This window comes from Microcaecilia unicolor, chromosome 4 (genome assembly GCF_901765095.1).
Source record: "Microcaecilia unicolor chromosome 4, aMicUni1.1, whole genome shotgun sequence".
Lineage (NCBI taxonomy): Eukaryota > Metazoa > Chordata > Amphibia > Gymnophiona > Siphonopidae > Microcaecilia > Microcaecilia unicolor.
In genome coordinates this window covers 179,662,439-179,687,276 of record NC_044034.1, presented here as the reverse complement: position 1 = coordinate 179,687,276, position 24,838 = coordinate 179,662,439, and the positions used below count along the sequence as shown (strand labels likewise).

Here is a 24,838-nt window from a genome sequence, read left to right as displayed (position 1 = left end):
ATAGGATCATTCTGATTGGGGTAGTGGTGGTGTGATAATGATTTTAATTATCAAATTTGTGGAGTGGGGGGGGGATGGAGGGGGCTAGGAGACTTGAAACCTAATTGAGTGGGCACAATACTGAAGGTTTGCCTAGGGCATTAACAACCCTCCATTGACCCTTAATTTGATGGCATAAATTATGTATACAAAGTCAATTACCTGCAATATTTGTTCTCTAAGGATAACAGTTGAATGACTAGGTGATGTCAACCCAATGGCACCAAGGCACACATGCGTTTCTAGGTCCCACAGATGTTCAGTCAGAGAGAGTAGTAACCCAGCTTTTTAAAAAAAAATTTTTATTTTGCCTCACACCTCATGGGAGGGAAGACATGGCCAAAAAATTGATGCAGGGTTATCATGGTGGTGACTGCCTTGACTCCCCATCTTCCCCACAAGGATGGCCCTGGGTATGGCCTTAGCTGTTAACTGAACAATACTGGAAAAGGGGAAGTGCATAGGTAGAGAACTATTCCTAGGCTGTGCATTACAGATCAGTGGGAAGATCAGCAGAGTAAGTCAGAGTTGGCCTTTGGTAACAAATATGATGATTCCTAAGTGTGTTTGAAGCCAAACTCAATCACAATTCAAAATGAACCTTGTTACCTCAATAAGGTGCAGTCACAATTAAGAACCATAGAAACTGCTTCAAACGTTGAGCTGACCATTTTTTGGCAGCAACAGCAAACTCTTTAGGCAGAGTCTCTAAGCACCAAACAGCAGAACACTCAACAAACTTGTAAATGGATCATATAAGCCCCCCCCCCCCAAAAAAAAAAAAAAGATTAGTGAGTATTTTCTGGTGACTGCACCTTATTGAGGTAACAAGGTTCATTTTGAATTGTGTTTTTTCAGCCCATCTCTATTGCAAAAAATATAATGATTTAATTGCTATACTTCATTAAAACATCACTGGTGTGGAATTTGAAAAAAAAAATCTGCTTCTTAGCACGAAAGTAGAACCCATATTAAATTAACTCATACCTTTCGCTCTGCATTTTCTGAGCTCTCTGTCTTGAATAAACCCAGCAAACATTTGAGATTCCATGAAGACCTCTAGGAAGCGGCGAATACTCTTGGAAGCCACTGACTTGCGGAAAGCTTCCCTCTGAAAGACACGCTCTCCTTGTTCACTCTGAGTCAAAAAGAGGGAATAGTGGCCAGTTGCTTCCACAAAGAATCGGATGAAAACTTCTGAAACAAGTCCATTGAGGGTGTTGCACTCTGGGGGGGGCGAAAGAAAAGGGCGGTCACTGACATAAGCTGAACACCTGCACTAACCAGGGACCTGTATCTTCAGATAAATTTCACATCGAGAGCATCAAGCAAGTTCAGTATTTTTGATGAATTCCAACTAACTCCATCTGGAAGTAAAAAGAGAGTGTATGAGGCCACAGATGTAACATCCAGGTGGATTCAGAAGTCAAGGGAAACGATGTTTTATTCATAACATGACATGGCCCCGTGTTTTGGCTATCACCTGCATCAGGGGTCAATCAGAGGTAAATCATCAGGCTGGAGAATCCTTCTCAGCAACAATACAAAAGAACACTTGTAATAACTGTATAAAAATCCTCCGGATCTTCTGGCTCAGGAACCAGAAATGAGAGACTGGTCTGAGGCCTGAAGATGGACAGCACAGGAGCTTCTTCTAACTACTACTATTTAACATTTCTAAAGCGCTACTAGGGTTACGCAGCACTGTACAATTCAACATAGAAGGACAGTCCCTGCTCAAAGAGCTTACAATCTAAAGGACAAATGTACAGTTAGTCAAGTAGGGGTCATCAAATTGGGGCAGTCTAGATTTCCTGAAAGGTATAGAGGTTAGGTGCCGAAAGCAACATTGAAGAGGTGGGCTTTGAGTAAGGATTTGAAGATGGGTAGGGAGGGGGCTTGGCGTAAGGGCTCAGGAAGTTTATTCCAAGCATAGTGAGGCTAGGCAGAATGGGCGGAGCCTGGAGTTGGTGGTGGTGGAGAAGGGTACTGAGAGGAGGGATTTGTCCTGTGAGTGGAGGTTTCGGGCGGGAACGTAAGGGGAGATGAGTGTAGAGAGGTAATGAGGGGCTGCATACTGAGAGCATTTGTAGGTAAGAAGGAGAAGCTTGAACTGAATGCAGTATCTGATCGGAAGCCAGTGAAGTGACCTAAGGAGAGGGGTGATATGAGTATATCGGTTCTGGCAGAATATAAGACGTGCAGCAGAGTTCTGAATGGATTGAAGGGGGGATAGGTGGTTAAGTGGGAGGCCAGTGAGGAGTAGGTTGCAGTAGTCAAGGCGAGAGGTAATGAGAGCGTGGATGAGAGTTCGGGTGGTGTGCTCAGAGAGGAAGGGGCGAATTTTGCTGATGTTAAAGAGGAAGAAGCGACAGAATTCAAACACGCGTGGGATAAACATAAAGGAATCCTGTTCAGAAGGAATGGATCCTAAGGAGCTTAGCCGAGATTGGGTGGCAGAGCCGGTGGCGGGAGGCGGGGATAGTGCTGGGTGTAATGGTATCAGTTTATTATTGAAATATGTAGCATGATATTTTGTTGGATCATATATAACAATATAAAAATACAGCTTTGAGATCAGCTAGCCTGAATTTCATCTCCCTTTCCCTGGGGACTTCTGATAGCAGGACTAGTTAATTACAAACACTTAACAGAGACAAAAAGTTACTGTGCTTCAAAGAGAAATAAAACTCTCTCTGCCCTCCCACCTAAAAAGACTGAACAAAAGAATGACTAAGGTGGATACTTGAAGAATTACATAGACATCTCCACCAGCAGACAGATAGTCTGGAAAAGGCATAACTCCAGCTATTGATAACAAAGACTTCAGAGGGGAAACCATAAACAAGACATTTGCTTGTCAAAGGTATACCTGCCCCTCCCATCAACTATCAGACAAATGGACGCCAGGACATCTGCAGATCATGTGAACAGACTACAATAACCATAATGCCTTGCAAGTTATCCAGTGCAAACCAGGAAGCAGGTGCTGGGACTCTGTGATCATATCCTCCTGCAGCTTGCAAGATATAAAAGCGAAAGCTGTTTCCCCAAGATTTAGATTCTCTCTTCAGCTGCAAGCAACTCAGATCCACTCACTGCAGAAGCACTGCTCCTGTCCTGAACATGTGCTTACCTCATGCTGTTCATACTATGTAACAAGGACTTGTAAGTTAACCTACCTGTTACTTTGTTCTATTTTTTGCACAAATTCTCTGTTCTAAGATCCTTTTAAAAAACCTACCTCTCGTGTGCAATTGTATATTAAATCAACCTTTTTGAAGCTAAAAATACGGTCTCTTTGTGTTCTGAGTATATGGTATCTTTTATATATACTTAATTTATTTAATTTATTGCAATTATCACCTTTGGTGATTGGTGGAGAAATTAATATCGAGTCATTCCGTGTCAAGTGGACCAATTTTAAAGGTCGTCCCCATCTCACCATCTCAGATTTTGATGAAATTTGGTACATAGTTTCTTTATGATAAAAAACTAAGCTGTGAAAAATTTTAGTTCAAAAGACTAAAAATTGGAGGTTCTAGGGGACCTCAAATAAAGGGTTGCAAAATGTCGCCTGAGCAAAAATGACATTTTGGGCCAACTTCCAGAAGCTGTAAAACTGGCAGTTTTAGTAGTACAAGGGGGATATTTGGAGAACCTGCACTACTTTTAGGGCTTAATGAACTGGCAAAACCCCATGTTCCTAGTCCTCTTACTTTTTGAATGGTTTAGGCTCAAACTTTGACAAAAAAACGGCAAAACTCAATTTACAGCGATGTTGAGGCTGCTGTAGTTTCTAAACTAGTTGGCCTTTCAGGTTGATTTTTGATAGGTGTACTAAATGTACGGCTGTAATGAGGCCTTCCAATTTGTAGCACCTTCCTTCAAGTGGTTGAAAAATTATAAGCGTTCAAAGTTGGTATAAAAAGCATTTTTGCCCATATTGGGCTATCTTTGATGCCCTTGATCTCCAGTGGGACAGCTTCAATATTCTTTCTTTTAGCACCATTAGAAAGAGCAGATTTCCTTCTATCAGAATATGTAGTTTTCAATTTGGAGTCTCTCCATATAAGGATTGCAAAAAAAGTGTTTTTTGGCCAGTATTGTTGAATGATAGATGAAACGGATATAGGGCCCATCGATGTTTCTAATTGCTGTATAAGTCACTCAGTTGCTTTAAGCATGCGTTGGTCCATGGTGGCTACGCCACTACCAATTCAATAGGAAGTGGCAACCTCATCGCCAAGAGTTCACGCCCGATAGCCAGGCAAGTCCAGCCACTTGGCACAGGTTCCCAAGCCTGAAGGTGGGCATCTTACTTGAGGTTCCAAAGCCTCATTTGGTTGTCTTTGCCTAGTTTCTCAAGCCTAATGGGGGTGTCTTAATGGTTCCCAAGTAAAACCTCAGTGCTGAAGTGACAAGAATTTTTCACTGATAAGTTTCACTGCTGTTTCTGGAAATGTATACTGTCGTCCAAGTGCTGTAGTTGCTGGTACTGGAAGAACTGCTAGAATATGCTGTTCAGAAATCCAACAAGAATCTCTTCTGCTAGGCCAATGAAATGATCGTGCAGGCCCGCATGGATGCATAAAGTTGACCAAGGCATCATGTTCTTCAAATGATGTGTCACAGACATTGCCAATCCACCATTTGTTGTCATAAACACAGGCAACATACTGCCCAGGCTGAAGTTGAGACACATTTATGCCAGGTACACTCACTGGGTCATCTGACTGACAAAGTTTGACAACAAATGAGGAGGAATCATTTGACACTCTACTGACTGAAATTTGGTTCAAGTCAATGGGAATAAATTGGTGATTTTCACGAGTTCCAGCAACTGTGGAAGCTTTACTGAATCTTTCCTCTTGTGCAGATCTTGAAGATTCAATTTCATCCTTGGAAACAAAAATGAACTTGATTTTATTTATTTTTTGATCACAAAATTCAAACAAGCCTTGTGCTGTGAGAATTTGGCTATTTTTTGGTCGTTGCAAACTAGCCTGAGCAGCTAGTCGCTTTGTTGTACCACCTATGGCATCACATGGTGACTTGCCATGGCTTGTGCCAAAGCAATTCCACTGTGCACTTATTCCAAATTCTGTTTGATGATAGCACAAGTTGGCAAAGTTTTTGAAGTTCTTGTATTGTGCAGCTGAGCCATCACTAAAGTATGTTACATATTTTATTTCTCCAATTTTGCTTTTCAAGAACGCGATTAATTTTTCCAAGAATGCATGTACAGCAACTGCATCATGCCGCAAGCTGTCACTTATTATGCAAACACTTATGCACTGAATTTCACTTGAAGCATCACGGAAGTACACAACAAATGGATGCAGTGTAGCTTGACTGTTTTCCCAGTGGAAACCTTGAACAGCATCTTGGACAATAAAGGAGTAGTTTTCAGCAAAGTCCAAGAGAACAAAAATTTCACAAGGATTTAGGTTTTCTTTAACAGTTTTTAAGTATTGTGTCTGATGTTTGGAAATGTAATGGTGAATTGACAGGTTTGAAACTTTCAATGCAAGCTCAGATACAAAATCATCAACATACATCTGTTTGGTCTCCAGTGTGGTGCGATCTGTATGAACCCACTGCTTAAACTCGATTGTTTCACCTGGGTCAGCATCACTGAACACTTCTGTCAGGTAATTTTCAAGCACATCTTTACCTGGACATATTTCACACCTGTGAAGCATGCATTCTTTGCATTCCAAATTGCACACAGTTTTAGCCATCAGTGCTTTGTAATCTTCGTTCAGCAGATGGCTTCCAGCAAGCATAAGCTTCACATTTTGATGAATGACACAAACACACACTGAATGCATACCAGATGAGCCAACAGTGACACACCATTTTGGCCTTAGCTCACAAAATTTGGAAAAACCCACTTCTGGCCCATTTCGAGTACGATATGCAGCATACATTTCTTTTAGATTGCTAAGCAGCAAGCGCTTTTGCATTTGAATTTTTTCAGTGCCAGTTCTGACAGAGACAAAATCTTTTTTCCCTGGGCACAGTCTACTGAATTCATCATCTTCAAAAAAGCCAAGAATTTTTTTTTCTGTTTCTTCTGGTAAAACTTTACCTTTCTTCTTGTCTGGTTTTGCCAGAATTCCACAAACTGATTTCAGATTTCTTGCTTTTTTAACCATTCTAGTTGAAACCATGAATTCTGAGGCAGTTCTTTCAATAGACCAGCTTTTTGGTGCTAAAGTTAGTATTTGCAGTTTTTCTGCATGATTTGCTGAAACTTGGACTTTGTTTTTCAACTCGTTTAGCAGGTCATCATAATCAGAACATTTGTCACATTTCTGACTGGTAGAAGGTTGAGTTTCAAACTCATTTAGGTCTAAGCCACCAGCAACTGCAAGATGATGACTCAAAGTATTTTGCACTCGCCTGATTTTGCGCTTGGTGTAGCCTCGTACATCACGCTTGCTGACTTTTTTGAACTTTAATGGAGAAATACCAAGAGATGTCAAACTTGTGTTCAACTTGCCAGAAATGTCACTGTGTTCATCATCTGCTGTTGATGATGATGATGATAAAGAATCAGCAGCTCTGTTACTGACGTCTTTTCGACAAGATGGACATAGTTTCTGACCCGGCACAAATATTTTGCTTGTTAAGGCCTTTAGCTGGGCTGCTAGTGTGTCATCCAGCACTCTTAAGCCCCTTTTTGCATTATTGAGGCAGTGGACAAAGAAATGATATTAAAAGTCTGGTGTTTAAAAAGTTCAATTTTTTACCTTGCAACTAAAGTGAAGGAATGCCAGATGGTTCAGATTATTTTCAATGTCTAGCTTGGCCGAGCAAAAGGTTAGAAAGGTCAGTGAGAAATGAAACTCTGTCCCTTGTTAATGATGAAGGCTAGCTCAACATTTGTATACTATTAGGCATATTGAATAGTTTTGCAAGCAGGCATGAGCCAGACATATGACATATTGTAGTTTAAGGAATAGGCTGAAATACTATTTAGAAGTGCTTAATATGTAGATATTCCTGATGTTTAGATTTGTTTTATAGGGAATTTGATTATGCTTATTTTAGAATATGTATTCTGTGTAAATTAATAAGTTTTGTTTCTGTGTAGAATGTCTGTTAAATTCTGTATTACTCTTTGTCTGCTGTTTAAGAGGTCAAACATGTGTTTTGAATTATCTGCAGTTCTGGCTGGTTCAATGTATAAGCTGATAGGTGAAAAGAGGTCAGGACTAGTCAGCTCTCTTCTCCTTGATTAATTATAGGTAAATGTAGAAATGGTCTTGAAAGTAATAACTGATATGTATGCCATTAAGTAAGATTGGCCCTTGACCCCTTTAATGAATGCCAGAGTTTAGTTAGCAGTTAGTACTAGGAATATGAGAATAATAAATGTAAGAATATCCATTATCCTCTAAGTGAACCCAGGTTAAGCTATAGATGAGAAATCAATCATAATAACATGTAGGAGTTCTGGAGCCCAAATGTCTAGCTTGAGGGGCCCCCAGGTCATAGGTCAGTTTAGGATGTCTGGAACCTATGTAACTGATATTTGTATAAAGCTGATTGGTTGAGGCAAGGTAATCAATCTATTCCTTAACCAATTGGAGAGTAAGGGGGCTAGGCTAGGCTAGATAGAACTGTATTTAAGTGGGAGAAGAAGCAGTTTACGTCAGAAGGAGCTCAGAAGAAAAAGAAGGACAGAAGGAACAGACAGAAGAAGGAGAAGACAGCATAAGAAGAGAAGCAGCTGAGACAGAAGCCACAAAGACACAGAGAGCTGAGAAAGAGAAGAAGAGACTTAATGCTGATGTTCTACTTTGTTTGCTGGCAAATAAAGAAGATTTCTCTCTCATTCTGGTGTGCTGTCTGACTCCTGAAGTATCATAAATTCATGCATCCATTCCTGCAACAATTCTTGGTGGCAGCGGTGGGATCCTGAATCCTGCATTAATCCCAGCACCCAACTGACTGGAGAACATTCGCCGGGTATGTATTCTGTATTCTGTATTGTAATCCTAGCTAGGAAACTGTAAACCAGCCCCTCAAAAATTGGGGGAAGGAGAGTCTGATCAACTCTCAGCGAAGGCCCTAGTACCTTCTAGTCTAGTGGAGATTAGAAGCGAAACCGCTTAAGCTTATCTGTATCTGAGAAATCTGAAATTGTTGGGTGGGATTTTCTGTACTGAATGAATGTGTGATGCGTGAATGTTAATGAGTGCGGACTTCTTATAGCTGCGTTTCCAATTAACGCGAGTTCAATTGGCCAGCAACGGAAGGAAGCGATTGTTGTCTGTCTACCATTTTGTTTCTGGATCTGTGGACCCCTTACCGCAAATCCAAAAAAAATTCCCCCCCTCTTTGTGTGTTGTAACTGTAAGCATTATGGGAGGGAAATCGTCTAGACAAATTGATACTCCCCTAGATTGTATGCTTAAGAATTTCAAAAAAGGATTTTTAATTAATGACTATGGACAGACTTTAAGCTCAAGTACTCTAAGAACCTTGTGTGAAGTTGAGTGGCCATCTATGGGAGTGGGGTGGCCCTCTAGTGGCAGCTTAGATATTGAAGTAATCCGGAAGGTCTACAGTATAGTTGTAGGAGAACCAGAATATTCTGAACAACTCCCTTATATAGATTCCTGGGACAGCCTTGTGACTGACCCTCCCTCCTGGTTGAAAACTTATATGGGATCCCCAGTAAAATTCATGTTAGGCCGTGCTCAAAGAAAGATTAGAAAATCTAAATTGGAAGAGGGAAAGAGCCCTAGGAAGCCTACCACCCAATCGGTGGCTTCCGCCCCTACCCTGTCTGAGAAACCCATACTCTCTGATGACCCCTCAGATCTTGAGCCACCACCTTATGGCCCATTGTTGGGGTTCCGTGCCGCCCCTAGAGATCCACGCCGCCCAGCCCAAGCTTCTCCAGTACAGGCTTCTCCGGATAGTTCCTCCCCCACTGTGCGAACCCCACCACATCCTAGGTTGGACTTTTCAGCCAGTCTCTACCCTCCTCTGCCACATCCTTCCCTGTTAACCTCCGAAGACCCGCTTTGGGCTCCACTCCCTGACTCCTCAACTCCCGATAGCCCAGCCTTTCCCTCTAGTACCCCTACCCACTCATCAGGGGCCCGGCATCCCTTTCAATGGACTGAATCACCTGTGACCACCTCTCAGTCTATGAGTACCCCTCCCCATCCCTCAGGGTTTCAACACACCTCCACTGAATGGGTTAGACCTGCTGCAATCACTTTTGAGCATGATAGGAGGGTAGCTCCTAGCTCTACCTCAGATTCCATTCCCACCTCCTCGAGAGTTCTGCCACTCCGACAGGTAACTACCACTCGACCGGATCCTAATAATGAGGGTCAGGTTATACAGGCACAGGCCTACCAGTATGTACCCTTCACAACCACCGATCTCCTGAATTGGAAGACACATTACCCCTCTTATACTGAAAAGCCTCAGGCAGTAGTGGACCTAGTGGCTAGCATTATGGCCACCCATAACCCAACCTGGACTGATTGTCAACAACTTCTCCTGACCCTCTTCACAACTGAGGAGAGGCGGAAGATTTTGCAAAATGCTGAGGCCATCACGCGAGCGCGTGCCCCCGAGAGGACACCGGATCTAGAGGACTGGGTTAGAACTCGGTTTCCTCGCACAGCTCCAGTTTGGGATCCAAATAATGAGCAGCAATATGAACTGTTGTCTGGCTATTGCCGGGACTTGCTGGAAGGTATGAGGAAAGGCATAAAGAGGCCCATTAATCTGGCAAAGGTCTCTGAAATTCTCCAAGGGGCAACTGAATCCCCTGGGGCCTTTTTAGAGCGACTAATTGAAGCCTACAGAACATACACCCCCTTTGACCCTGAGGCACTAGAAAACCAGAGAATGGTGAATAGTGCATTGGTGGCCCAGAGTATGCCAGATATCCGGAAGAAGTTGCAGCGTCAGGAGGGATTCGCAGGGATGAATACCACCCAGCTAATTGAGATCGCAACCAAGGTTTTCATTAATAGAGATCAGGAGGTGCGCCGAGAGGCTGACCGGAAGATGCAGAAGAAGGCCGACCTTTTAGCGGCAGCCATTACTAATTCCACCCTTAATCGAGGTCGACCTCTAGCTAATGGGAAGCCAAAGTGGGACCCCGGACCACCAGCCAGGCCCCGAGATTCCTTCAATCAATCCCGGCCAAGGGGGGAGAATCCCAGACCAAGATTGGAGAGGGATCAGTGTGCCTATTGTAAGGAAAGAGGGCACTGGAAAGATGAATGCCCCCAGAGGCGCCAGGGACTGAGAAGGGGACCAGGAGATCGAGGAAGCCGAGGCCGAGTTCGAGAGGGAAGATATGAGCCTCCTGAATCTGACATCATCGGGATAGCCAAGATGGCAGAATGGGACGAATAGGACAGACCGGGTTCCTACAAACTGGGCTCCCAGGAACCTATGGTCAAGTTAACTATAGGGAGCCGCTCAATTCCATTCATGATTGATACAGGAGCTGAACATTCTGTTGTGACGGAGCGATTAGCGCCTGTGTCTGGAAAAACTGTCCGAGTGGTGGGAGCCACGGGGGTGCAGAACCGGAGGCCCTTCCTGACGACCCGTAGATGCCAATTAGGCTCACACACAGTCACTCATGAATTCCTGTATATGCCAGACTGTCCAATCCCTTTGTTAGGTCGAGACCTGCTGTCCAAGCTTAGGGCCCAAATTTCCTTTGACTCTGATGGCCAGACTTCAGTCTCCTTTCGGCCCCCGACATCTAGCCCTAAGGGTATATTGAGTTTCTGCTGCCCCCTTGAAGAAGAATGGCGGCTGCATCAGTCGCAGGGCCAAGTTGACCTACCCCTGGCAGACAGCTTTCAGGTCAGTGGGGTATGGGCAGAAGATAATCCCCCAGGGTTGGCCCGAAATATTCCTCCTGTCCATGTAGACTTACTTCCAAGTGCCCGGCCAATCCATCTTCGCCAATACCCAATTCCCAGAAAGGCTCTGGAAGGGATCCAAGCACATTTGAATCGTCTGTTATCCCATGGAATTATTCGTCCTTGTCAGTCTCCATGGAATACGCCACTATTGCCAGTTCAGAAGCCAGGGACTGAGGACTACCGGCCAGTCCAAGACTTACGAGTGGTCAACAAATCCACTATTTCATTACACCCTGTAGTGCCTAACCCATATGTCCTGTTAGGATTGATACCTTCTGGAGCTACCCATTTCACGACACTAGATCTAAAAGATGCCTTCTTTTGTATTCGGGTGGCCCCCGCCAGTCAACTGCTTTTTGCCTTTCAATGGGAAAACCCAGTAACAGGAAGGAAGCTTCAGTATACATGGACCCGCCTGCCACAGGGGTTCAAGAACTCCCCCACCATTTTTGGGACAGACCTAGGGCAAGACCTTAAGACTTTTAAATCTGAGCCTTCCAGGCGAGTTTTACTCCAGTATGTAGATGACCTCCTGATTGCAGCAGTGACTCAGGAAGAGTGTTTTGAGGCTACCAGAGAATTGCTGGAGCTACTCTTGGATGCAGGCTATAAGGTCTCACGCTCAAAGGCCCAACTCTGTCAGGCAGAAGTGAAGTATCTGGGCTTTTGTATTTCCCAGGGAAGTCGGAGACTGGATGTCAGTAGGAAGCAAGCAGTTGCTGCAATTCCCCAACCCAAGTCCAGAAGAGAAGTTAGGGAATTTCTGGGAGCAGCCGGATTCTGCAGAATTTGGATTCCAAATTTTGCACTGATGGCGAAACCCCTTTATCAAGCCACAAAGGGGGGTGAAAAGGAACCATTTGAATGGGGACCTACTGCTCAACAATCCTTCATTGCCATAAAGAAAGCCCTACTCCAAGCCCCTGCGTTAGGTCTTCCTGATGTGGAGAAACCTTTCTCACTGTATGTCCATGAGCGACAGGGGGTTGCTCTGGGTGTGCTGACCCAGATGATGGGATCCTGGCAGAGGCCTGTTGCATACCTGTCTAAACAGCTGGATGGAGTGGCTAAAGGATGGCCAGCCTGCATGAGGGCCATTGCAGCAACAGCCTTACTGGTCCAGGAAGCTGATAAGCTGACCTTGGGGCAAGAACTGGTTGTTAAAGTCCCCCACGCAGTTCTTACCCTCATGGAGTATAAGGGCAACCACTGGTTTACAAATAACCGCATGGTTAAGTACCAAGCTAGCTTATGTGAGAATCCACGGATACACCTGGAAACAGTGGCTACATTCAATCCCGCCACTCTTTTGCCAGCATCTGAGGGACCACCGGATCATGACTGTATCCAAACCATGGATGAAGTGTACTCCAGTCGACCAGATCTTAAAGATGTTCCTTGGAGGGACCCAGATGTAATTTATTTCACAGATGGAAGCAGTTATGTGGAGAACTCCAAGCGATTGGCAGGCTATGCTGTGGTGACAGAAGACAAGGTGATAGAAGCAAGAGCCCTGCCCCAAGGAACTTCAGCCCAGAAAGCAGAACTTGTGGCCCTCATACGAGCTCTGGAGTTAGCAGCAGGACTGGTGACCAACATTTATACTGATTCCAAGTATGCCTTCACAACTTTACACGCTCATGGAGCTTTGTATAAGGAAAAGGGACTCATAAATGCCGCAGGCCAACCTGTTAAGTATGGACCTGAAATACTTCAGCTGCTAGAGGCTGTGTGGGCCCCTAAGAAGGTAGCTGTTATTCATTGCAGGGGACACCAAAGGGTAGATACTCCAGTGGCCCGAGGGAACCGCCATGCTGATCGGGTGGCCAAGGAAGCTGCTCGAGGACCCCCAGCAAATACTGTGACTCCCCTGTTCCAAATTCGACTGCAAGAATGGACGCCTATGTATACCCAAATGGAAGAGAAATGGGCTCAAGAGGAAGGTGCAGTAAGGAGACCTGATGGCTGGTTACATCTCCCTGATACCAGAGTTCTGGTGCCACGCCACCTAGCTTGGCCTGTAGTGTCTCAAGCTCATGACCTATCACACTTAGGGAAAACAGCACTAGCCCGCCTACTCAGTCGAGTAGTGGTGCTGGAAGGATTGGATAGTCTGGTTGCCACTGCCTCAGCCCGATGTACTCTCTGTGCCCAGAATAATGCCCGTCAGGGACCCCGTATTCCACCAGGAGTTCAGTCTAGAGGACTAACACCCTTTGAGTCTCTAGTTATAGACTTCACAGAAATGCCCAGGAGCGGTAGGCTCCGATACCTCTTGGTCATGGTCTGTACCTTTTCTGGGTGGGTGGAAGCATATCCTACAGTTACTGAGAAAGCCACAGAAGTAGCTCGAGCCCTCCTTAGGGATGTCATCCCCAGGTATGGACTGCCCCTTGCCATAGGTTCAGATAATGGTCCCGCCTTTGTTGAAGCCACACTTCAGGCCCTGTCCCGCGCATTGCGCATTACCTGGAAATTGCATTGTGCTTATCGTCCCCAGAGTTCAGGGCAGGTTGAGCGGGCAAACAGAACCTTGAAAAATAGCCTAGCAAAGATTTGTCAGGAAACCCAACTGAAATGGCCACAGGCACTGCCACTAGCCCTCTTCCGCCTCCGATGCACCCCAACTAAAGGAACAGCCCTCTCTCCCTTTGAAATTGTGTATGGGAAGCCCCCAGCCATTTTGCAGGGAATTAAGGGAGACATAGGGATTTTAGGGTCTGCCCAGGTGCAGGAGCAGGTAGCCCTCTTGGGCAGGATAATTTCTGAGCTTCAGTCTTATGTGAGAGAAATAAACCCTGTCCCCTTCCAGGCTCAGGTACATTCCTTCCTGCCAGGGGATAGAGTTTGGGTGAAAGACTGGAGGCTCCAGCCTTTGGGGCCCCGATGGAAAGGACCTTTTACTGTTTTGCTTTCTACCCCTACAGCTGTGAAGGTCGCAGGGATAACTCCATGGGTCCATTGGTCTCGAATTAAGTCTGCTGATCAGACTGAGCCCAGCACGGATCAGACGGAGCCTAAACAGTGGAGAGCAGAAAGTGATCCAGCGGAGCCATTGAAGTTGCGCTTGACCCGAACCAAAGAATCTACTAGCTGAAAAGAAGGGTCAACTGCATACTGCAGGAGCTGCTGAACTTCGGCTTCACACTGAGACTCTTTCTTGTCCTGATTCTGGCTTTCTTGGAATTTGAAAGCTTGATCCTTGTCAGTTGAGGGTCTATCCCAACTGGTATAAGAACTCAAAGACTGAGAACATTATATGAGAATAATCTGTGATTAGCACAGACTGTTGAAATATTATTGCTTAATTAGTTTGCTGTATTTGTTTTAGATTAGGAAGAAAGAAAATGTTAGTAGTTTGGATGCTTTTGTTGTTTTCTACTCCTTGCCTCCTTGTTCCTAAAACCCCAACTCGCTCCAACCTTTGGTTACACTCAGTCCAGGAACTAATTAGCCAGGCAAAGATTACTTCCCCTTGTATTGTGTGTTCCCGATTTTCTCCTTATACCACAGATGTCCCAGCTGTTCCTGTCCCTGTGCAGCTCCCAGCTCTTATACCTCCCTACTTTTCGAGTTCAGGTCCTTGGAGCCAGGATTATACTTGGTGGTCCTTTTATAATGCTACTTCCCCTTCTGATTCTTCTCTAAGGCCAGTTTTTACGTCTCCCTATCCAGCTTCTGGAGTGTTTTGTTTAACAAGAGACATCTCAACTGTTCTTCCCATTCCCTGTAACTATACTAATGTTCTTCCAGAGAAGGAGGAACCTGTGTGGGTAGTTTCTCCAGGTACTCCTATGTGCCCTACTACCATACCTGCAGATTATGACCAAGGTGATTATCTGGCTCCTAACTATACTACTGAGAAGACTATAGTGTCCCATCCTATTTTCTACTTTCATAAGTCCCCGGGGTATGAAGGGGTTGCATCATATGAGCGGTCTGTTACAATTGGGGATTGGCACCTATGGTGTACAAAGTCTCCATTTCTTCTTCGTTCCCCCTGGGATAGGGGCTCGCATTATGGGCATCCTAATCTCCATCCTGTGCCTACATTTATTGGGAACTTTCGTCGCCCTCTCCTTGGTCATTACTGGCTCTGTGATAATGTCCTCCACATGATTCTTCCCCCCACATATGATTTTTGTGTATTGGTAACCTTGAATTATTTTCCTAAAGTTATTCCTCTTCTCAAACCACCATCCCCGCACCGCTCTAAGCGAGAGGCCTTGTCCTTACCCTCCTCCGTTGCCACAGAGGATGAGGCGATTGAATTAGCCCTCCGGTATATCAATTCTACTTATCCTCTGACTAAAAAGAGACTTGTAGCCCTTTCTGCTACGGCCTGGATTCCAATTGGGGGCCCGGTAGCGGGTATTACTGAACTAGGTATGGCCACCCGGAGACTTCAATCCCTACTTCATGTTTTAGTTCATGAGCTGAATGTGGTAGTCAATGCATTGCAGGATCAAATTAATGAATTAAGTATAGTTTCTCGGTATAACCGTATGGGCCTTGACTATCTCTTTGCAGCCCAGGGTGGCCTCTGCACAGTGCTAAATTCTTCAGAGTGCTGTACTATTGTCATAAATAGGACGCATGTAGTTAGGCATGCCATGGATAAAGTCCTACAGTTGGCCAGCCTTAATGTGGAGGATTACCGAGGAGGATTAGACCTTACCTCCTGGTGGTGGTCATTGACCTCCTGGATACGTCCCTTGTTCATTTACCTAATAGTCTTAGTTCTAGCAGGGTTGTTGTTTTGTTTCCTGGCCTCATGTGCTTCGGCAGTATGCCGTCGGACCTTAACAAGTAGGGTAATGGTGGTTCATAAGTCTATTCCCAGTTAGGATCACTATAATCTCCAGAGTTTGAGTTGTGAGACTTATCTCTGCATAAGCTGATTTTAGTCTCAAAGGGGGGAATGAGGCAGTGGACAAAGAAATGATATTAAAAGTCTGGTGTTTAAAAAGTTCAATTTTTTACCTTGCAACTAAAGTGAAGGAATGCCAGATGGTTCAGATTATTTTCAATGTCTAGCTTGGCCGAGCAAAAGGTTAGAAAGGTCAGTGAGAAATGAAACTCTGTCCCTTGTGAATGATGAAGGCTAGCTCAACATTTGTATACTATTAGGCATATTGAATAGTTTTGCAAGCAGGCATGAGCCAGACATATGACATATTGTAGTTTAAGGAATAGGCTGAAATACTATTTAGAAGTGCTTAATATGTAGATATTCCTGATGTTTAGATTTGTTTTATAGGGAATTTGATTATGCTTATTTTAGAATATGTATTCTGTGTAAATTAATAAGTTTTGTTTCTGTGTAGAATGTCTGTTAAATTCTGTATTACTCTTTGTCTGCTGTTTAAGAGGTCAAACGTGTTTTGAATTATCTGCAGTTCTGGCTGGTTCAATGTATAAGCTGATAGGTGAAAAGAGGTCAGGACTAGTCAGCTCTCTTCTCCTTGATTAATTATAGGTAAATGTAGAAATGGTCTTGAAAGTAATAACTGATATGTATGCCATTAAGTAAGATTGGCACTTGACCCCTTTAATGAATGCCAGAGTTTAGTTAGCAGTTAGTACTAGGAATATGAGAATAATAAATGTAAGAATATCCATTATCCTCTAAGTGAACCCAGGTTAAGCTATAGATGAGAAATCAATCATAATAACATGTAGGAGTTCTGGAGCCCAAATGTCTAGCTTGAGGGGCCCCCAGGTCATAGGTCAGTTTAGGATGTCTGGAACCTATGTAACTGATATTTGTATAAAGCTGATTGGTTGAGGCAAGGTAATCAATCTATTCCTTAACCAATTGGAGAGTAAGGGGGCTAGGCTAGGCTAGATAGAACTGTATTTAAGTGGGAGAAGAAGCAGTTTACGTCAGAAGGAGCTCAGAAGAAAAAGAAGGACAGAAGGAACAGACAGAAGAAGGAGAAGACAGCATAAGAAGAGAAGCAGCTGAGACAGAAGCCACAAAGACACAGAGAGCTGAGAAAGAGAAGAAGAGACTTAATGCTGATGTTCTACTTTGTTTGCTGGCAAATAAAGAAGATTTCTCTCTCATTCTGGTGTGCTGTCTGACTCCTGAAGTATCATAAATTCATGCATCCATTCCTGCAACATTATGACCACCTTTGGAAAATGGGTTACAGCAGGTTCTTTGCAAAAATTCAAACTTTTTCAATAGTAAGGATTCATGATGAAGGCAAATAGTTGATCCAGCATCGAAAAGTTGACCAGAACGCTCTTGTAACAACTTCTGTTGATCAGGCAGAAGCTCTTCAATTAATTTCAAACCTTTATTTTTATTGTATGTCAGTAAATGACACTCTGATGTACTTGAACAGCCAACTGAGCAAAGTGGAAATTCATCTGATCTTTCTGGATCCATTGATGACCGACCATTAGCATCAGTTCAACAAACGCATTTATTTTTGCAATCAGGTTTTCAATGGGTAAAATTTTACTTCAGTCTAAAGTGATTAATATCTTCATTTGTGGCATTTAATTCAATATAAATGAGCCTGTCGGTGCAGGTGCGAGTTTCTTCAACAAGAAGTATGTATACAATGGTTTCCACCCTGTTTTTTAGTTTACTTGAACACTGTATTATAACATAATGTTTAAAGAAAACTTCTTTAGCCAGTTAGACTTGGCCAATTATGATTGGTGAACCCTGTTGCAAGGCAGAATTGTTTGTTTCATTGCCCAATTGTATGCTTCTGGTACCTCCTGGCTCCTGAGTGTCTGTTGCTAGGCTTACTTTGATGCCTACAGTTCACTAAGAGGTCAAACTGTAGCAAGGGTGAAGAAACACCAGCAACAGACACTCAGACGCCTTGCAACAGGGTCCACCAATCATAATTGGCCAAGTTGGTCATCCTAACTGACTGCAGTTTTCTTTAAACCTGTTATGAAACCTGGCCTCATCCTTCCACATCCTAAAAAACATTCCTGTTTTTTAGTTTTCTTGAATACAGTTTTATAACATAATGTGTTCTTAATTTTAAAAAACTGGTGTAGTGAAGAAATCACAGGCTGCTGCCCGCAAACATTTGAGGGCATTTTTGCAATCCTTATATGAAGTGCCCACACACTGTCTCACACACACACACACACACACTGTGTATCTCACACACACACACAACATGTGTCTTGGGGGGCCTGAGACCAGAGGGGGGAGGGGGTCCCTAAGACCAGAGAACGGGGGGAAGGGGGGTCCATAAGACCAGAGAACGGGGGGAAGGGGGTCCCTAAGACCAGAGAGGGGGGAAGGGGGTCCCATAAGACCACAGAGAGGGGGGGAAGGGGGGTCCTCAGACCACAGGGGAGGGGGTCCTGAGAACTGAGAGGGGGGAGAGGGGAGGATACTCACTGTCTCACATATGCACTCACAAACACTCACACTTGTACATTCACTCTCTCTCACAGAGTCACTCTCACAGACACTCTCAAACATACACACTCCGCGGAAAACCTTGCTAGTGCCCGTTTCATTTGTGCCAGAAATGGGCCATTTTTAATAGTAATATATATTAATATATATTAAACATAATATATATTAACATCTGAGACCTGGTGAAAGGAAGATAACCAGTGAGACACAGTCATACCGGACTACAAATTATATCGTACTGATAGGGTAGATAGGATTGGAGGAGGGGTAGCACTGTAAATTAATGAGAACTTTGACTCAGATAGGATGCAAATATTGCAGGATGGAAAACCACTACTGGAATCTTTGTGGATTGAAATTCCACGTGAAAAGGGGAAAAAAATTGGTGATAGGACTGTACTACCATCCGCCTGGCCAGGACGAGCAGACGGATGCAGCAATGTCAAAGGAAATTAGGGAAGCAAATAAAATGGGCAATGTAATAATAATGGGTGATTTCAATTATCCGGATATAGACTGTAACATCAGTACACGCTAGGGAGATAAAATTTCTTGATGAAATCAAGGACAGTTTCATGGAACAGCTGGTTCAGGAGCTGACGAGAGAAGAAAAAATACTAGACTTAGTCATTAGTGGAGCACATGATCTGGTGCGGGGGGTAACGGTGCGAGAGCCGCTTGATAACAATGATCATAATATGATCAGTTTTGATATTGGTTTTGAAGTAAGTGATCTTAGGAAATCAAATACACTAGCATTTAACTTTAGAAAAGGAGATTAAGATAAAATGAGAAAAACGGTGAAAAAAAGACTAAAAGGAGCAGCTCACAGGGTAAAAAACTTGCAACAGGCATGGAAGCTGTTCAAAAACACCATCCTAGAGGTACAGGACAAATATATTCCGCGCATTAGAAAAAGAGGAAAAGAAGACCAAACATCAGCCAGCATGGCTAAACAGTAAGGTAAAGGAAGCCATTAGAGCCAAAAAACAATCCTTCAGAAAATGGAGAAGAGAACCAACTGAAAATAATAAGATAAAACATAAGGAATGCCGAGCCAAATGCAAAGCGGAGATAAGGAGGGCGAAAAAGGACTTTGAAAAAAAGTTAGCGTTAGAAGCGAAAACACATGGTAAAATTTTTTTTACATACATCAAAAGCAGGAGGCCAGCCAAAGAATCGGTTGGGCCGCTGGACGACGGTGGTTAAAGGGGTGATCAGGGAAGACAAAGCCGTAGCAGAGAAGTTAAATGAATTCTCTGCTTCGGTCTTCACCGAGAAGGATTTGGGAGGGACACTGGTGCCGGAAAGGGTATTTGAAGCGGGCAAGTCAGAGAAACTAAACGAATTCTCTGTAAACTTGGAGGATGTAATGGGCCAATTCTGCAAACTGTAGTAAATCACCAGGACCAGATGGTATTTATCCAAGAGTATTACTAGAACTGAAAAATGAACTTGTATAGCTACTGTTAAAATCAGGTGAGGTACCGGAAGACTGGAGGGTGGCCAATGTAACGCCGATTTTTAAAAAAGGTTCCAGAGGCGATCCGGGAAATTATAGACCAGTGAGTCTGACATCGGTGCCGGGCAAAATGGTAGAGGCTATTATTAAGAATAAAATAACAGAGCACATACAAAAACATGGGCTCATGAGACAAAGTCAGCATGGATTTAGTGAAGGGAGGTCTTGCCTCACCAATCTACTGCATTTTTTTGAGGGGGTGAACAAACATGTGGACAATGGGGAGCCGGTGGATATTGTGTGGATTTTCAGAAGGCGTTCGACAAAGTGCCTTATGAAAGACTCCAGAGGAAACTGGAGAGTCATGGGATCGGAGGTAGGGTATTATTGTGAATTAAGAGCTGACAAAGATAGGAAGCAGAGAGTAGGGTTGAAGTCAGTATTCTCAATGGAGAAGGGTAGTTAGTGGGGTCTGTGCTGGGACCGCTGCTTTTTAACATATTTATAAATGACCTAGAGATGGGAGTAACTAGTGAGGTAATTAAATTCGCAGATGACACATTCAGGGCCGTCAAGTTGCAGGAGGAGTGTGAAAGATTACAGGAGGACCTCGCGAGACTAGGAGATTGGGCATCCAAGTGGCAGATGAAGTTCAATGTTGACAAGTGCAAAGTGATGCATGTGGGAAAGAGGAACCCGAATTACAGCTATGTGATGCAAGGTTCCGCGTTAGGAGTTACAGACCTAGAAAGGGATCTGGGAGTCATCGTGGATAAGATGTTGAAAACTTCTGCTTAGTGTGCTGCGGCGGCTAAGAAAGCCCACAGAATGTTGAGTATTATTAGGAAAGGGATGGAAAACAAACACGAGGATGTTATAATGCCGTTGTATCGCTCAATGGTGAGACCGCACCTTGAATATTGTGTTCAGTTCTGGTCGCCGCACCTCAAAAAAGATATAAAGGAATTGGAGAAGGTTCAGAGAAGGGCGATGAAAATGGCGACTTCCCTATGAGGAAACGCTAAGACGGTTAGGGCTCTTCAGCTTGGAGAAGAGGCGGCTGGGGGGTGATATGATAGAAGTCTACAAGATGAGTGGAATGGAGCGGACAGATGCGAAGCGTTTGTTTACACTTTCTAACAATAATAGAACCAGGGGACATAAGATGATGCTAGAATGTAGTAAATTTAAAACAAATAGGAGTTTACTCAGCGCGTAGTTTAGACTCTGGAACTCGTTGCCGGAAAATGTAGTGACAGCACTTGGCCTTGCTGAGTTTAAAGGGGGTTTGGGCAGATTCTTGAAGGAAAAGTCCACTGAACATTATTAATTTACATTTTTGTTTTGTTTTGGGGTTTTTGCCAGGTTCTTGAGGCCTGGATTGGCCACTGTCGGAGACAGGATGCTGGGCTTGATTGACCCTTGGTCTTTTCCCAGTATGGCGGTGCTTATGTTCTTATCAATACTGTGCATTAAACTACCATAACACACATTAACATGTTACCATGGAATACATAATAATGAGATGCAAAGCATATAAATTCATGCAAACCTCATTATTATGCAAATTGAACAGCAGCTTTCAGTGAACACCACAAACTCCATTATTCTAAGAAAAATAATGCCAAATAAGAGCAGGCATTATTTTTCTTGCCTGGAGGCATCAGGCTACTAACTCATGGCCTGATGCTCTTGGACCACACCTCAAATACTGTTTGCAATTCTGGTCACCACATCTCAAAAAAACATAGCAGAATTAGAAAAGGTACAGAGAAGGACGACAAAATGATAAAGGGAATGGAACGCTTCCCTATGAGGAAAGGCTAAAACGGCTAGGGCTCTAAAGCTTGGAGAAGGCACAGCTGAGGGGAGATATGATAGAGATCTATAAAATACTGAGTTTACTGTTTCCAAAAGAACCAGGACTAGGGGGCACACAATGAAGCTAAGTAGTAAAATTTAAAACAAACAGGTCAAAATATTTCTCTCTCAATGTATAATTAAACTCTGGAATTCGTTGCTAGAGAAAATGGTAAAAAGCAGTTAGCTTAGGAGAGTTTAAAAAAGGTTTGGATAATTTCTTAAAAGAAAAGTCCATAAGCCATTATTAAGATGGACTTGGGAAAATCCAGTGATAAAATCTGTTTTGGGATCTTGTCAGGTACTTGTGACCTGGATTGGCTACTGTTGGAAACAGGCTACTGGGCTTGATGGACCTTCAGTCTGTCCCAGTTTGGCAAAATGGGCCAGGCAATAAAGCTTAATCTCATCCTCCCAACCCCATCCTCCTCCCAAATTCTATTATCACAATCCCTTCCTTTTCCCACAAAGGTGCCCCCTCTCCTGGGGCTTCCCTGGTGAAATCCCTGGTGTCTAGAGGTTCAGGGAAGGTAAAATTATGTATCATACCTGATAATTTTCTTTCCATTAATCATAGCTGATCAATCCATAGACAGGTGGGTTGTGTCCATCTACCAGCAGGTGGAGATAGAGAGCAATCCTTTTGCCTCCCTATATGTGGTCATGTGCTGCAGGAAAATCCTCAGTATGTCGATATCCAAGCTCCATCCGCAGGACTCAGCACTTAGAGAATTACACCCACAAAGGGACACTCTGCCCAGCTCACCACCGCCGAAACGGGGGAGGGGAATTAACCCAGCTCATCCCCACACAAGTGGGGGAGGGGAATCCGTCCAGCTCATCCCCGCGGAGCGGGGGAGGGACACCACCCCGCCGATGCGGGGGGATCTGGCTTATCCTGCAACCGCAACCGCGGGAGGAGCTGACTGACCCTAACACCGCCGAAGCGGGAGGGGTACAAAGCTGCCCTACAGCCGCACGAAGCGGGAGGGAGCGCCGGCAGAATTTATGTCTCAATCCAGCCCCGTAAAACGGAGGGGAGAGGAATGCAGCAGCTCACTGTAACACAAATTCGTCTCAAATCTTGAAGAATCCATTGAAAAACTTGAACACGAAGTCCTCCTGAACAGGAACTGAAGACTAAACTTGAACCTGAAATGCAACCAGAATATAACCAATACAGATATCTGGGAGGGACTATGGATTGATTAGCTATGATTAATGGAAAGAAAATTATCAGGTATGATACATAATTTTACCTTCCATATCATCATGCTGATCAATCCATAGACTGGTGGGATGTACCGAAGCAGTACTCACCCAGGGAGGGACATTGAAATCCCTGACCGCAACACTGAAGCTCCAAACCGGGCCTCCGCCCGAGCAGCCACAGCCAAGCGGTAATGCCTGGAGAAGGTATGGGCCGATGCCCAAGTTGCCGCCTTGCAAATCTCTTCCAAGGAGACGGACCCGGCCTCTGCCATCGAGGCCGCCTGAGCTCTAGTGGAGTGAGCTTTCAGCTGGATTGGCGGCACCTTCCCCGCGGCCACATAAGCCGCTGCAATGGCTTCCTTGACCCATCTTGCCACTGTAGGCTTAGAAGCCTGCAGACCCTTACGAGGACCTGCAAACAGGACAAACAGGTGATCCGATTTCCGGAAATCATTGGTCACTTCCAAGTATCTGATGATGACTCGTCTCACATCCAGATATTTGAGAGCAGAGTATTCCTCTGGGTAGTCCTCCCTACGAAAGGAAGGGAGACAGAGCTGCTGATTCACATGGAAGCGAGAAACAATCTTGGGCAGGAAGGAAGGCACTGTGCGAATAATCACTCCTGCCTCAGTGAACTGCAGAAAAGGCTCTCGACATGAGAGTGCCTGGAGCTCGGAAACTCTTCTGGCTGAAGTGATAACCACCAAAAAGACTGCTTTCAACGTCAGGTCTTTCAGAGATGCCCTAGACAAGGGTTCAAAAGGCGGCTTCTGCAAGGCTCTTAGCACCAGGTTGAGATTCCACGCAGGCACCACTGAGTGCAGAGGAGGGCGCAGGTGATTAACTCCCTTGAGAAAGCGCACATCTGGCTGCGAAGCCAGGGAAGCACCCTTCAGGCGGCCCCTGAAGCAAGCCAGAGCCGCTACCTGGACTTTAAGGGAACTGAGCGACAGGCCTTTCTCCAGACCTTCTTGCAGGAACGCCAACACTGAAGAAATTGGAGCAGTGAAGGGAGAAAGTGAGCCTGCTTCACACCACGCTGCAAAGGTACGCCAAACCCTGGCGTAAGCAGTAGAAGTAGAGCGCTTCCTCGCTCTCAGCATAGTGGCGATGACCTTGTCTGAGAAGCCCTTCTTTCTCAGACGCTGCCGCTCAATAGCCAGGCCATAAGACCAAAGGGGGAGGGATCCTCCATCACCACGGGACCCTGATGCAACAGGCCCTGCTCCACTGGCAGCCGCAGAGGATCGTCGACTGAGAGCCTGATCAAGTCCGCATACCAGGGACGTCTGGGCCAGTCCGGACCCAGCAGGATTATCCGGCCCGGATGCTTTGCCACCCGGTCTAGCACCCTGCCCAACATGGGCCAGGGCGGGAACACATAGAGAAGCTCCTGTGTCGGCCACTGTTGGAGAAGAGCATCTACTCCCAGGGATCGAGGGTCCCGTCCTCTGCTGAAAAAGCGCGGCACTTGGCAATTGGCCGATGACGCCATCAGATCAAGGCTCGGCTGGCCCCAGCGCTTCGTGATGTCCAAGAACGCCTGAGCAGATAGCTGCCACTCTCCGGGCTCCAAGGTATGGCGACTGAGAAAGTCCGCCTTGACATTCATGACTCCGGCAATGTGGGCCGCTGACAGCTGTTCCAGGTTCGCTTCCGCCCACTGGCATAGATTCATGGCCTCATTGGCTAGAGGGGCGCTCTTGGTACCTCCCTGGCGGTTGACATAGGCCACAGCCGTGGCATTGTCCGACAGGACCCGTACTGGCTTCAACGCCAGTACCGGGATGAACTCCAAAAGCGCCAACCGAATGGCTCTGAGTTCCAGGAGGTTGATAGACCACTTTGCCTCTGCAGGAGACCAGAGCCCCTGCGCTGTCCTTCCCAAGCAGTGGGCTCCCCAGCCCGACAAAGAGGCGTCCGTCGTGACGACAA

The 24,838-nt window shown here is 44.9% G+C and overlaps 1 protein-coding gene across 3 annotated transcripts in view; it reads right to left on the bottom strand.

Moving 5' to 3' along the window:
- Positions 1 to 24,838, bottom strand: part of ST5 (suppression of tumorigenicity 5) — a 670,601-nt gene that overhangs the window by 17,106 nt on the left and 628,657 nt on the right. For all 3 annotated transcript variants that reach the window (XM_030201020.1, XM_030201019.1, XM_030201022.1), the window contains one exon: positions 1,027 to 1,266. In XM_030201020.1, the coding sequence (XP_030056880.1) occupies positions 1,027 to 1,266 (240 nt within the window). The remainder of the gene's footprint in view (positions 1 to 1,026; positions 1,267 to 24,838) is intronic.